At 51.9% G+C, this 15,113-nt stretch overlaps 1 protein-coding gene across 1 annotated transcript in view; it reads right to left on the bottom strand.

Moving 5' to 3' along the window:
- Positions 1-13,685, bottom strand: part of Epha10 (EPH receptor A10) — a 37,061-nt gene extending 23,376 nt beyond the window's left edge. Inside the window, exons 1-5 of the mRNA XM_046418903.2 lie at positions 13,516-13,685; positions 11,101-11,165; positions 8,733-9,411; positions 2,560-2,715; positions 1,695-2,045 (exon numbers count right to left, since the gene is read on the bottom strand). Coding sequence (XP_046274859.1) covers positions 1,695-2,045; positions 2,560-2,715; positions 8,733-9,411; positions 11,101-11,165; positions 13,516-13,621 — 1,357 coding nt within the window. The 5' untranslated portion in view covers positions 13,622-13,685. The remainder of the gene's footprint in view (positions 1-1,694; positions 2,046-2,559; positions 2,716-8,732; positions 9,412-11,100; positions 11,166-13,515) is intronic.
- Positions 13,686-15,113: the final 1,428 nt, after the last annotated feature.

Raw genomic sequence — 15,113 nt, 5'->3', positions numbered from 1 at the left:
CTCCTGCCTTGGCTTCCCAAGTTGCTGGGATTACAGGTGTACGCCACCACCCCCAGCTGAAAATACACTGCTTTTGTCACCATAGCTTTTGTCACCTTGAGGTGTGTGTATATATTAACATGATGTATGTGTATAGACATACATATGAATATATTTCTCTCTACATGTTCATTCTTATAACCTCATGACAAAAAGAAAATATTCAGCTAGGTGTGGTGGCTCCTATAAAAGGGGGTTGGGGATGTGGCTCAATGGTTAAGCACCCCTGGGTTCAATCCCCAGAATAAAAAAAAAATTTGAAAAAAGAGGCAGAGGAAATAGATTAAGAGCTAAAATGATAAAGAAATGTCAAGAGTCAAGATTTGAAAATCAGAAAATGGATGTACATCCTAATGCTTAGAGATAGTCTTAAGAGATAAACTAGAGCCATCAGAAGTTCTAGTCAAAGCAATAACTGAAGACAACTTTTCCAGGAATTAAAAAAAAAAAAAAAAGCTGTGCAGAAATGTTTAAAATGTTTACTGTATTCCAGCCAAACTCAATTAGAAGAAATCCATAGTGGTTAAATTTTAATTTTCGTCAGTAGGCTAAGGAATTATTCAAACATTGGTGTGCTACACATAAATACGCCCAGTTACTTACAAAAGAATGAAAATAAATATAGCCTCAGACACCGTAAGGAGGGAAGTAGGGTCACAAACCCCTCACATGTCCTCAGATTGGAAAACTCAAAAACCATACCACTCATCCTTCTTGCAAAAGATACTTGAGAGATTACTTGAAAGTGTACATTTTCAGAGAGTCTGCGGGAGCAGTGTCAAGAATGTGCAAGGGGGTGGGCATGGTGGCACACCTGTAATCCCAGCTTCTTAGGAGGCTGAGGCAGGAGGATTGCAAGTTCGGGGCTAACCTCAGCAACATAGACCCTGTCGCTAATGAAACATAAATAAAAAGGGCTGGGGGTGTAGTACCCCCTGGGTTTGATCCCCAGTAGTAGGGGAAAGTGGAAGAGGGGCCAGGGGGAGAAAGGCAGGCAGGCAGACAGCAAGGAAAAAAGAATGATGGTGTAGTATAAAAGGTCTTCCTTTATTCGTCTCAGTTCCAGACTCAGAGCTGGCTGACCTGTGGACTCTTCACCCTGCCTGCCCACTCTGTTTCGGTGCCCTTTTCCAGGACCAAGAAAGAGACCAATGCAGCAAAGCCCTTTTGTAGACCCCAGGATGGAGGCAGCGGGGCACACCATCCCTGAGACAGAAGGAAGGGAAGAATGACTCTGCTTCCTACTGAAACTTTTGAAACGGGAAGGCAACGTCCCTTTTCCACGGGGAAATCAGAGGCAGACAAACTGCCGTGTTGGGTGGGACCCAGGCTTTCCGCGACGTGGTCAAGAGAAAGGAGCACCCTCGGGCTCCCGCAGACTTGCGGAAACGCTCACATCCTCTTTGGCCCAAAGGCAGGGAGTCACCTGGGAACCTCATCGCTCCCTCGGGGACTTGGGGGACAGCGACCAAGCCCCGGTGGGCATCCCCGGGCTCGGGGGTTTTGTGGTCACTTCGAGTCCTGGAGGGGTTCTGGGAGCTCGCACAGGCCGTGGTTGATTTGGGGTGGCTGCGGTGGGACGGCGGGGCCCCAGGGGGCGGGAGGGGCGGGTGTCCCGGGGGCGGGGCAGGTGCGGGCGCGCGGCGCGGCCTTACCCCCGGGCCCGGTGGAGACGGTGACCTGCGCGTAGGTGGCTCCCGCGGCGGCCGCCGGGCCCGAGACGCCGTTGAGCGCGGCCACGCGCACGGTGTAGCGCGCGCCGGGCCGCAGGTGGAGCAGCGTGGCGGCGCGCTCGCGCAGACCGGCCTGGCGCGGCACAAAGGCCACGCGCGGGCCGCAGGGCTCGCACGCGCCCGCCGGGCCCTCCCGGCCGCAGCGCAGGCACAGCAGCGAGTAGGTGACGTCGGAGCGGCCGCCCGAGTCCGCCGGCGGCAGCCAGCGCAGCCGCAGGGCCAGCGGAGAGCGGCTCAGGCTGTACTGCAGGTCCCGTGGCGCCGACGGCGGCCCTGGCGGCAGGGACAGCGCTCAGCGGGGCGACAGGAGGGACCCGCCGGCACGAGGCTCTGGCATCCCCAGTGGGGTCAGGCTCGGGGTCAGTGAGGGGAACGGCCTGGGGGAGCCGGGACAGGGCGTGGGAGCGGGGGCCGTCCGTGATGGGGTGGGAGGTTGGTGCTGGCACAAGGATGGGGCGTGGGGATCGGGAAGAGAGGGCGCGAGGGTCGGGAGCCCCTCCAGGCTGGGGGAGCGTGAGCTGAGGGCGGGAGAGGGCACTCCCCCCTGTGTGGCCTTAACCGTCGGGAATCCTCACTTCTCCGCCTCTCCGGGTTCTTCCCATCCCAGACCCCGGTCTCTGTCCCCACCCCAGGCTTCCCTTCCTGCACTAGGCACCCCTGGTCGCTAGCTCCACATCCGCCCTCACGCCCCCACTGTGGAGCCCCTGTCACCACCATCTGGATCGCGCCGTTATTCACCGCCTCCAGAGCCCCCAACCCTCGCGATGCGGCCAGGAGGGACACTCACGGGTGCAGGAGGCCGAGGGCGGGTCGGTGGGCGAGCGCGCATAGTTGTCTTGGCACACGCAGAACGTGGAGGCGCTTTCCAGGGCCCGGCTGTGTTCCGGGCACGGCGAACAGAGCGGCCGCCTGGGGGACACCTTGTAAAACCCTGGGGGACAGGCTGCGGAGAGGGGCCGGTGAGCAGGGGGCTTCTCCACAACTCCCCGCCCCTTTCCTGCCTGAACCCTTCAGGGTGGGGTTTATACCCTTAAACTGTGATAGGGAAAGTCGGGGGACTCAGCTCCTCCAGCGTGAACAACCTAGTGTCACCTCTTAGTAAACACTCAGCATTTGCAGGGAGGGTTGACATATTTTACTTCCTCTAATTCATTTGATCCTAATGAAGGTGTGACTTCATCCCCATTTTGAAAAATAAGGAAACTGAGGTTCAGAGAAGTAAAATCAGTTGTCCAATGTCCCACAGCTAGTGTGATTCCAACCCACGCCCTCTTCCTCTAGAGCCCAGACTACATGACTCTAAGGTTCATTGGAAGAAACTTTGCAATCCTGATGCGAAGAGAGGAGCTCCAAAGGCTGGGCCCCAGTCACCCAGGGACAGACACATGCACACTCCCACTTATCAGCATTGACACACACGCACATTGTCAAAGCTCTTCTTCCCACCATGGTCCTTGGGAGTTAGTGTGTCATAAATCCCCAACTCACCCCCTGGGCTGTGCAGCGGAGGCAGGGTGGGAGGGAGAAGAGGACCCTGGAAAGTTTCCCGGCTCATGAGTCAAGCAGGTTTTAGTCTTGACACCTACTCAGTTACTTTGCTACACATCACAAAGCCCAGCTGCTAAAAGCACAGGCTTTTATATATGAACAACTGAGGTTTGTAGCTGAGTTGCACTACCTATTTGCTGTGTGGCCTTGAGCACAATGGTTGACCTCTCTGAGGCTTGTGTAGAATACCCACCTCAACAAAGCTGGTGGAGGATTAACTGAAATAAAACATGCAAAAGGCTTAGACCAGTATGGACTATTTTACACAATAATCATGGTAATTACTCTGTCTCCCTCACAGGCTTGAAGTGGAAAGTAATAAACACCCACTTTAAGGAATTTCCCACCAGCTGGGCCAGGAGAGAAGCAGAGGCTGCTGGCCCCTCCTGTCAGAACTTGGGTGGTCCTCCCCTTGTTCCCGGGCCCTGCCCTCTAGATTAACTGATGAAGGAAGATAGGTTGCTCTCCAGCTCCAAGAAGACAGAAAACAGCAGCAGGAATGCAGACTAGACCTGAGAAGAACTTTCTGGGAGAGAGGGGAGGGGCCTGAGGATTTCCACTGTTGGAGACGCTCAGATGTGGAAAGATCCATCTAGCACAGTGTAGGGAAGGGTCTCAGCAACCCAGGGGTCTTCAGAAGTCCCTGGGGCCAACCACCTTGTGGCTTAGGGTGGCGACTACCCAAACAGGGATCAGGAGGGCTGGGTTGCAGTGTTAGCTAGACCACTCCTCTCTGGCCGCAATCCATCAGTCAAGTGGGAATAATCATCTCAGCCTGCCCACCTGCCTTGTGAAATGAGCGACGAGGTGAGGGCCTGGGGGGGAACCTTGTTTGCAGGGTCTGGGACAGTAGGAGAGGACAATGACTGCCACTGGTCCCAGCAGAGCAGTGGGTTGTCTCTGCGCTGAGAGGCTCTATTAGAGGTGTGTGTTGAAGAGCCCACTCAGAAGGGGATTCCCCGAGGCCAGCGCCATCACGGGCTTCCTGTGCCCTGCACAGCCTCAGAACATAACGGCTTGGTTGCCTTAGCTCCTCAAGGCCAGCGCCAGCCTGGATCAGCTCGCCTGGCCTGGCCCTCCAGCAGCATTTTTGGGGCAGCAGCAGCCAGACCCGTGGCTCATATACCTCACAGTGGGGCATTCACCCCTCGGAGGCTGCCCTCAGGGACCATCTCCTGCAGTTAGAGGAATTCCCTGAACCTGGATGGACCACCTTTTTTTTTTTTTTTTTTTTTTTTAAGAGACCCTGTCTCTAAATAAAATGGGCTGGGGATTCTTATGAAGAGCTGGAATTGGCCTCCCTGTCGGTGCTCCCTTCCTGCCACCCATCACGGGCTTCCCGTGCCCTGCACAGCCTCAGAACATAACTGCTTGGTTGCCTTAGCTCCAGGCGAGTCCCACAGAGCGGAAGACACAGGCCATATGCCCTGGTTTTTCTCCCCAAGGGGAAACCCCACCTCTTTCATTAATTCCTCTAGTGGCTTGGAGAGGTGAACAGAGTCAGTCACTAGAGGGAGAAACAGGGGGAAAGAACAATAATTTAGCTCTATACCCTCTTTGAGATCCACCTACCCTTAGACAGGGGGCTGACTTAGCTGTAGAAGACTCTGGGAAGGCCTGAGCTTGCGGACTGTCCACCGGACCGCTTCCTTTTCTAAACTCTCCAGCAGCTCTCCACTGCCAGTCACCCTAGGATGCCAACCGCATCCCGCTCTTCTTTTCACACCTCTGGGTCTTGTCCTGCAGTGTTTTACACCCCTTTCCTCCTGGCAATCTAGTTCTATACTTCTCTAAAACCCAGTCCAACCAGCACCTCCTTCACTGGCTCCCTAGCTCCCCATTCCCCAGGACAGAGGAAATGGTCTCAGCCCAAAGGAAGGCAGCCCCACACAAACCAGAGTGGAATTGGGTGTGTGTGTGTGTTTCCAGATTGTGGATCAAAACCTCCTCCAGCCCTTGATCCATTCATTCAACAAATGATTTTATCATCTACTATGAGCTAGACTCCAAAGACACAGCAATGAGCAGAATAGACAAAGATCCGAGTGCCTCCTTCCCACCTCACGGGGAGAAGAGAGGCCATCAATTGGTAATTTCCTCAACATCTGGCCATCAAAACCCACAAACACCTCCATCTACACTCCTTTCCCCTCTCCTCCTTCATTCCAGTCCTAGAGGAGGGGATGAGCCACCTCCTGTTGAAGGCCAGCGCTTCCATCTCCACTCTGGACCCCCCTTTCACCTCTTCAAAGATGACATTCCATCGGTCATCTCCCCTGCTGGTTTTCACAGGGCTCCTCTGCTGGCTTTTAAGAGGGTGGAGCAGAAAAGGTGGTCCATTCAGGTTCAGGGAATAAAAGCACTGACTGTAGAGGGTTTTCAAACAATCATAGAACTGACTAAAAGTTGGCCTCTCTTTTTATTAGCAGCATGTATCAGCAATTCTAACCCCCATCAGTAATCAACTACTCCTTCCCAGCTGGGTGCAGCTGTCACCCCTGTAATCCCAGCATCCCGGGAGGCTGAGGCAGGAGGATCTGAGTTCAAAGCCAGCCTCAGCAAATCAGTGAGACCTATCTCTAAATAAAATAGGCTGGGGATGGATGTGGCTCAGTGGTTAAGTGCCCCTGGGTTCAATCCCCATTGCCAAAAAAAAAAAAAAAAAAAAAAAAATCCTTCAATAAAAGCCCTTTCTCTGTGTTCAGATGAAAGGTACACTCACACCCTCTTTCAACCCAAGGTCTTCCTGAAGATGCTACCTCTTCTTCCCCTTCAAATCCACACTTCTAGATTCCTTGCTCCAGCCACTCAACGTCCTTCAATGTTGACCTATTACAACCTGGTGTCTCCACTGATCAGCTGAAGCTGCTCTTGCTAAGGCCACCAAGTGAACATTGTCTAGCCCCCAGCTTCCCTAACTGCAAACTCATACCATGGGTGGTGCCCTCCTGAACCCCTCCCTCTCCCTAAGCACAAGCCAGTGCCCTCTCCTAGCTGTCCTCCAACCCACCTGTCCACCTGTCCTCCTCAGTCTTTTTTTGTGGACTGTTTTTTCTATCTTTCCTTAAACGTTGCTGTTCTCTGAATCTCCCTTGTTGGCCCTGTTGCTTCTTACCCTGTAGTTCTCTCTAGTCTGTACCAACCGTACCCAGAGCCTCAAGTAGTATCTGATGCCGAGCTCCAGCTCCACGTTCTAGATACTTCCACCGGGACACACCTGTCCATCTGTATTCTGGGTTCTGTACCCAGTGCACGATCCCTCTGTCCATTCAACCTCCAGCAGCATACAAGTCAAAAGGGGGGCCTACCCTCCTGGATCACATGATCACTAAGTGCTTTGGGTGCTCTCTCCTGATCACCCCCATTCTCATGGCTCAAGGATGTCTGCTACCTCCTTGGTTCAGAGCTCACCTTCTTTCTCCAAAACTATTGCACAATTTTCCTTATGTCTAGCCTCTAATCCTTCCCTCTCCAACCCTGTCTTTGCTATTGCAGCTCAAATGATCTTTCAAAATACAAATCTGAACATGTTGGATCCCTCCTCACTGGTCTAAACATAAAGCACAAGCTGTTTGTCTAATATTCATGGCCCCTTCGTGATTTGCCCCAGCCCTTCTCCAGCCTGATCGCTCCTCATACCCCACATCCATGTCCTGGTTCTAGTCACACAGGCTACCTATTTACACCAATATGCTATGTTCCTTCCTGCTGCCATGCTTTTATACGCAATCCCTAAGCGCACAGTGGTCTCAGCTGCCTGGAATAAAGACCTTTTCATTTTCTCTGGGAAACCCTCTCCATCCTTAGAAGTGTTTTCCCTTCTCCATGCTTGCTCAGCTCTCTGTTAGTATCTATCACACCCTATGATAACCACTTGTTAACTCAATGCATTTTCACTGAGCACCTGCCATATGCCATATCCTGCTATGGATGATGGGGCTGCTGAGACTAAGACCCAGTGTCTGAGTGCAAGAAGTTCTTAAATCTAACTAGGCGTGGTGGTGCTTGCCTGTAATCCCAGCAGATCAGGAGGCTGAGGCAGGAGGATCATGAATTCCAAGCCAGCCTCAGCAACTTAGAAAGGCTCTAAGCAGGTTGGTAAGACCCCATTTTAAAATAAAATAGAAAAAGGGTTTGGGATGTGGCTCAGTGGCTAAGCACCCCTGGGTTCAATCCCCAGTAAAAAAAAAAAAAAAATTCTTAATCTAGTGGTGGAAATACAATACACACAAGTAGATTACTGTAGACCATGGGGTAAGTACAGAAGGTTGCACTGAGTACTGGAGAGCACTAAACGGATCCTAAGCCTATCTGGAGAGCTCAGGAAGGGGTCTTGCCTCTGGGTCTCATACAACTTCCCCAGGGAATACATAGTGGTATTCATCTATACACATCTAAGACCTGAATAAATGCAGCCAGTATGTCCTCATCTCATACTGAGTGGGTGATTGAACAAAGGAATAAGAACAAGTTCAGTTATTTCCTCCTCTGTCTTCTCACTATCCTGTGTATCTCTCTCTTATATCATCTATCACCCTCTTTTGATTTTTAGTCTTTGACTCTCTCCATGTGGTTGTCAGCTTCTCAAGAGCTGGAACTGTCTGATTCATTTATGTTGCCCTGGCACCCAAAAAAGGACCTGCTTTAGAAAATGCATCCCTTGATCTTCCTACATTAAAGGCATATATTCATAGCCCTGTCTTTAACACCCACTCCCCATTTCCAAAGAGAGACAGGAGAGGTCTGTGCCTAATTCCCCACAGACTTGAGAACCCAGCAAAAAAAAAAAAAAAATCATGGTGGATCTCCCCCCAGAAGACACAATGAGTGTGGTGCAGAGAGTTAACAGGGACTTTCCCAGTCCTAGTGCAAACTTGCTCCACTCTCTCTTGAACTCACAAGTCCCCCCTCCAGCCTCTGACTGGTCAGTGACCCCAGGAGAACTCATACAGTGCTGGCTCAAAGTTTGGGCTGCTGTAGATTTCTTTCTTATGCACAGCAGAGGTAACATGGTATAGTTATAAAGAGCCGGACAAACCTGAATTCAAATCCTGACTTCCCATTTCCTAATTTTGCAACTTTGAGTCTGTTTCCTACCCATAAGGTAGGGATAATGATGACTGAGTTAGTTGCTGGGCAAATAAATGAGAAGGCCTGAATGAAGTGCTTATCCTAGTGCCTGAAATATAGATTCCTAAAGCTTCCTTATATGGAGTCCAATTCACCTCTTAGGAACTTCAATCCTTGGCCCCGACTGAACCCGCTAGAAGTTCCACAAAAGGTCAGAACTCCCAGTTCCAAAGCCCATGGCTTCTCCACTCCCTCTCCTGATTCTTTCATCTAGGACACACACTCTCCCAATTGCCACCTGCGCTCTGTCCTCCCACCTCGCACTTCCCATCCTCTGGATACCTTCGCAGATGTCACCACGTTCCTGGAATCCCGCACTGCAGCTGCAGCGGCCCACCGGCACCAGCCACTCGCCATCCGCGCCGCAGTGCATGCGCGGAGGGCTGCCGGGCTCCCCTTCCGAGTGTGCCACGCACGTTCCAGCCACTTCTACCAGAGTGGAGAAGGCGCTCTCCGCCGCGGTGGCTGGGAACGCCGCCAGACCCCGCACGGTGGCGCGGCACTGCTTGTAGTAGACGCGCACAGAGACCAGCGCCACGCATGCGCCCACGTCCTGGAAGGCCAGGTGGAAACCCTGCCGACTAAGCGGGCCGATCTCACGCACCTCTGTGTTCAGCTTCATCTTGCGCTCGCCCAGGTCGCCCTGCGTGAAGCTCTCGTCCGCTGCGATCGTGTCAATCTTGCGGGGTCGGCTACCTCCTAAGCGGGGACGCCCGCGGCCCAGGTCTGCCTCGGTTTCCAGGTAGTAGACATTGAAGGTCTCCTTGCAAGTGCCTGAGGCGCCAGGGATACTGCTGCAGTCGCGCAGTGTGAACTGCAGTTCCACGAAGATGCGCTGCCCTCGACCTCGGCTGATCCAACCAGTCTGCAACCAGTTGTCCTGGTTGGGCTCCAGCACGTTGCACACTTGGTATGTGCGAATGGGACGGTCATGTTCGTCCACGCCGCTGATTTCCTCCCACTGGGGCAAGAGTAAAGAAGAGAACAGCTCAGTGCCAAGGTGCTCCTAGGAAGTCAAACACTGACTCTGGCTGAAAACTTCATTTTGCATCATTTTATCATTTTCTGCCTCCCCTCCCACTAGCGCACACACTCCTAAAATTATAAAATGCAAGTCATGCACACCTGTAATCCCATCAACTCGGGAGGGGCACAAGTTCAAGGCCAGCCTCAGCAAATTAGTGAGGACCCTGATCCAAATTTAAAAATTAAAAGGACTGGGGATGTAGCTCAGTGGTAGGGCACCCCTGGGTTCAATCCCAAGTTTGGTGTGGAGGTGGGGGAGTGGAGGGGAAATCTGGGCCTGCAAATCACAGTGATTCGAGAAACTGAGGCAGGCGGATGGCAATTTCAAGGACAGTGTGCACAAGTTAGTGCTACCCATTCTCAAAAAATGAAAAGGGTGGGCTAGGATTATGGCTCATAGGTAGAGCGCTCACCTAACATGTGCAAGGCCCTGGGTTCGATCCTCAGCACCACATAAAAATGAATAAATAAAACAAAGGTATTGTGTCAAACTACAACTCAAAACAATAAAAAAGGGGGGGCTAGGGATAAAGTGTCCATGGATTTAATCCCCAGTACCACAATAAATAAATACATAAATAAAACCTGGTTTCTCTGTGTACCTACTTTCCTTCTTGCTAACTGGCACTACAGCATTGTAGAATTCAAAATTCCCTTTCAGGCAAAGTAGTAGAAGTCCAAAGTGATTCCAAAAAATCCCAAAAGGGCTCTAAGGAGCTCATGAACAAGGGAAAGAAGGGTGAGGCCTAGTATGCACTGTCAGGGAGAACTATGGGATTTCAAGACCCATGGAGTCCAAGAGTTTATTCGTTTTTTTCATTCAATGGTGGTACAAAGCAGCCCAAAGTGGAAGGGCAGTGGGTAGTGGGTAGGAGAAGGAAGAAGAAGTAAAATAATACATAAATAAATAAATAACATTGGCTGAAGCTATAACTCAGAGATAGAGTTCTTGCCTAGCATGTGCAAGTCTCTGGGTTCAATTCCCTGCACCAAAACAAACAAATAATGGAGCACTTCACAAATCTGCATGTCATTCTTAGGCTGTGCTAATTTCTGCATTGTTCTGCATTTTAGTATATATTCAATTGAAATAAACAACAATCCTTATTGTTATTGGTGAGGAATCTGAAATTCCAGAAGGAGAGCAATGACTCGGTATGCACATTGAATTAGTGGCAGAGCTAAGAATGGTATCTGGAGTGTCTTGACTCTACATCCAGTGCCCTTTCCACTACACCAAACTCTATTGCCTCCCACAGTACTCCACCCCAAGTTCCCAAGCCTTCTTTTAGGACTCCAAGTCTTGCTTTCTGTCAATCAACAACACTCTTTGCAGGATCTACTATGTACAAGCACACTCCAGCATTAACTCCATCCATTTGTCATATTTCTGTTCTTAGACATAGTCCTTCTTTTCTTTTCTTTTCTTTCTTTCTTTCTTTCTTCTTTCTTTCTATTTATTTGTCTAACTAATGAAGACAACATTTTCTAATAGGCCTCTTTGGTTTGACACCAGGGCAACTGGAGATCTCACAGGTTTGAGTGTGTTTTGATCTGAGGTGACCATGAGGAGGTAAAGACATTGAAGGATCTCTGAGACAGGGAAGGACAGTTTTACACCTACCCCATTACTTGGCAGTGAGGTCCAGCCCAGTTCAGCCTGGGAGGCTTTGGAATCCAGGAGGATGACTAAGGAGAGGGGAGAAGAGAGATGTGAGAAAGTCAGAAGGTCAGTATACAAGGAGGGTGGGATGGGATCCTTTGTGAATTCACTGTAAATTTGCTAACTGAGGGATAGAGAATGTGGCAAAGGATACAAAGAAATGTTTCCCACTCCATACTTCCTCAGAAATGGAGTTATGAGTACCACAAATCCAGAGATAGGTAGCCACAATGATTAGAGAAGGAGTTCATATTAGTTTCCTGGGGTTGCTGAAACAAATTGCCACAAATCTGGTGGCTTTAAACGACACAATTTTATGCTTGTCACAGTGATGCACACCTGAATCCCAGAGGCTTGGGAGGCTAAGGCAGGAGGATTGCGAGTTAAAAGCCAGCCTCAGCAACAGCAAGGTGCTAAGCAATTCAGTGAGACCCTGTCTCTAAATAAAATACAAAATAGGGGTGGGGATGTGTCTCAGTGGTCAAGTGCCTCTGAGTTCAATCCCTGGTAGCCACCCCACCCCCATCCCCCAAAAAGCCAGAATTTTATTTCTTGTACGGTTCTGGAAGTCAGATGCCTGATCTCAGTTCCACTAGTCTGAAGTCAGGTATCATCAGTAGGACTGATTTCTTTGGAGACTCTGAAAGGAGAATCCATTTTCTTGCCTTCTTCAGCTTCTAGTGACCACCTGTATTCCTTGGCTCATGATCCCCTCCTTCACCTTCTGAGTGCCTCACTTCAATCTCAGCTTCTGCCATCACATCACCTTCTTTCCGACAGACTCCTCTTGCATCCCTCACATAAGGGCCATCGTGATTATATTGGATCCATCCAAATAATCCAGAATAATCTCTCCATCTCAAAATCCTTAATTATATCTGCAAAGCCCCTTTTGGCCACTTAAGGTAAGATTAACAGGTTCTGAGGATTGGGACATAGACATTTTTGGAGAAGGGGTGTCATTTTTCAGCTTTCCACAGATTCCTTAGAGAATTCTCTAGAGTTGGCTCTCAAATTGGGGGTGGGGAGCCCGTGATACTCCCCAGTCTTCCCAGGTTCCCTAAATTACAGTTAAGTGTCAATTAGAGGGAGAAAAGGAGTGTAGCAGGGGATTCCTGTGTATACCCCCCAAATTCAGATTCAGGGGCTTTTCTAAAGTCATGTACGCAGGCAGAGAGGAGACTTAGCCTTTTCATTTGACTCCCAGGATCTCCAGAGAAAATGGAGTGGAGAGACCTTACTAACCACAAGAGGAATAAAAATCTCTCATTTCCTCAGCCAGCTCCTTTCCCAGGGCTGTCACCTATATACTATGTTTGAAAGAATGTCAGGGTGTTTCATGTATGATCCATGGCTCCTCCTGCACCAGAGAAGCTTGGAGCCACTTTATTCCCCGGGAGGTGTCAGATCAGCAGTCTGCATCCTCTCAGCACTGGTCACAGAAAAGCACTGGTTTGGACAGCAGAGCCAGCAACCCAGACACTGGAAGCCAGGCTATCCCCAAATCTCGGAAGATTACTCATATGGAGCTTAAGGAAGGGGGTGGGCCGCCAAGGTGAGAGCGTCTAAGAGGGGTTGGCTCCAGAGGCGTCAGCGACAGTGGGCAGGACCGCCAACAGCGTGCTGATTTCACACAACTGACAGCACATAGAAATTGCATACTGGAAGGCATCTGCTATCCGGCGCCAGGACCAACCCTGCAAGTCAGCGCCTGATTCCAGCTCCTCAGGATTCTGCACCTGCATATGACGCCAACTGAGCATACAGCTCCCCTAAATGCAGAGACAGAAGCAAGACGCGGGCTCTGATACAGCGGATCGCCCCAAACCCGGCAACCGAGACCGCGGCTTACACTATGCTCCAAATTCAGCACTGCGGACAGTTCCACGGTCTGGACTTCGCGACCCTGCAACCAGCGTTCCACCTCCTGTTGGCCAGTTGGCCATACAGTGGTTTCCTGGCCTCCACTATGCGGGCTACATTCCATCTCCTCACCCTCGGATCTCACCTCCGCACATCCTCGTCTCCTCCGCTCTCTGCATCTCCCCGCCCCCACACCTCCCACCTCCAATCACTCAGCCTGTCCGTCTCACTGGCCCCTTAACCGCCGCCTCTGGCTCCCGCGGTTTCTGGTCTCCTTCTTCCCCAGCTTCTTGGGTCTCCAGCCCTCAAACTCCTCAACGCCCCTCTCTTCCCTATTGCTTAGCAGCCTCTCGCTCGCTCGCGCTCGCTCGCTCTGTGCCACCCGCTGCCCGCTTGCTTCAAACACCAATATAGACTCTAGTCTCTCCAATGACTCCTTCCCTAGCATTCCAGCACCCCAGCACCCTATCTTTTGGCATTCCAGACTCTGAGCACAGCCACCAGTCTCCTTACCTTCCTCGGCAGTCCCGGGCCGTCCGGGTCCCAAAAGCAGTGCGAGACAGAGCGACATCAGGCAGACTAACAGGCGCAGCGGGTGTGGACCAGCGCCAGTCTCCATGGTCCGCAGACCGAGCTGTCAGTGCGGCGGCGGCTCAAGCCGCGCCAGCCCAGCACCGCTGAGCAGTGCCCCGAGACCCCAGCGCGGGCTGGAGGCGGGGTCTCGCCGGTCACCATCATCCATGGGGACCAATCACTAGGCATCACCGCGGGAGGTCCACCAATCCCTGCCAACAGAGGGTGGGAAGGTGGAGTTTTATAGGCTAGGGGCGGAACACCCAACTGGAATGGGAAAGGAAGGGGTCCCGCAGATCTCCAAACCATGGGGGTGGGGCAGCGCTGAGCGCTGGCTCGTTTTCTGGGGAGAAGAGGACCTGGCGTCGGTGGCCCAGGGCGCTAAACCTTAGCCCCTCAACCCTGAGAAGTAGGCAATGTGGGCGTGGCTTAAGGAGGGGCGGCACTCGGGGAAGCGGTGATACTTGCAGCCTCTTAACTAGCCTGGAAGCTCCCTTGGTCCCAAGACTTGCAGGGGGTTTCGGAGCCTGACCCCAAGCTCTGGGGAGCTCTTCGATCTCCAAACCCCTTGCCTGTTTCTGCGTCTGCGGCTCTCGGCGTTTCATGTCTCGACCCCTCCCCTCTTCTCCCCGCCCTCATCAGACACACACCGAGGCAGGAGGGAGGGGCCGAGCCCGACCCCAGGAGCTGCTGGAGAAAACGGAGCCAAATGGGAGACAGGTCCCACCCTACCAGCAGCGCTTCTGAGGCTGGGAAACCATGTGGACACCAGGATGGGGGCCGCGGTAGATTTTGCATGAATGACTGGTTCCTCAGATTCTTGCTCCTGCTGGCTGTCAAGACACAAGTAGCACATTCCACCACCTCGCTGTCCTTAGGCTGGGGTTCCCCTCTGAGCACCCCACTCCGCCCACCCTAGGAGACCAGTGAGGAGCGCAGTGGCGGGGAATCCGAGGCAGCTGCGAGAGAGGCGGAGCAATTTTCTCAGAGTTCAGCCTGTGCTGAAGAAGCCGCAAGAAAACGTGGAACACGACCTCTATTTAGTGAAGGTCATTTATGTGCAAGCTGAGGGTTTAACCGTTTGGTGGTGGGAAGAGCTGCGGCCCTCTAGCATGAGGGAGGCGGCGGCTCTTGAGCTTCACCATCTGAGCTGAACTCGAGGGGAGAAAACTCCACCCGCCTCATTGCTTCTTCAAGCTCTTTACTTGGGGGACCCACCCCCTCTCTCCCTTTGGACGGTATATTAGCTCGAGCCTCCTCAAGAGTGAGGGTGGGTCCTGCATTTACTTGGCCTGTGTGGTCTGAGTGTCTCTGCATTCTGCATGAAATGTACTCCTCACCCCTCCAACCGACAATTATTGGGCGCCATGCTCTGTGCCGAGTATACCTGAGTGAATCACCCAGTCTCTGCCACAGTCCATACCTCTTTGAGCATCCAGTGTAATGAGAGAGTTCCTAGCATCGTAGATCACTGGTCACTTACAAGCTGCTTTCAAGTGCCATTTGTGTGTGTGTGTGTGTGTGTGTGCGCGCGCGCG

Source organism: Marmota monax, unplaced genomic scaffold (assembly GCF_021218885.2).
Source record: "Marmota monax isolate L192 unplaced genomic scaffold, Marmota_monax_Labrador192_F-V1.1 WCK01_AAM20220418_F8-fsc00008, whole genome shotgun sequence".
Classification (NCBI taxonomy): Eukaryota; Metazoa; Chordata; class Mammalia; order Rodentia; family Sciuridae; genus Marmota; species Marmota monax.
Note: the sequence above shows the minus strand (reverse complement) of the source record. Positions and strands in the feature narration are given on the sequence as shown.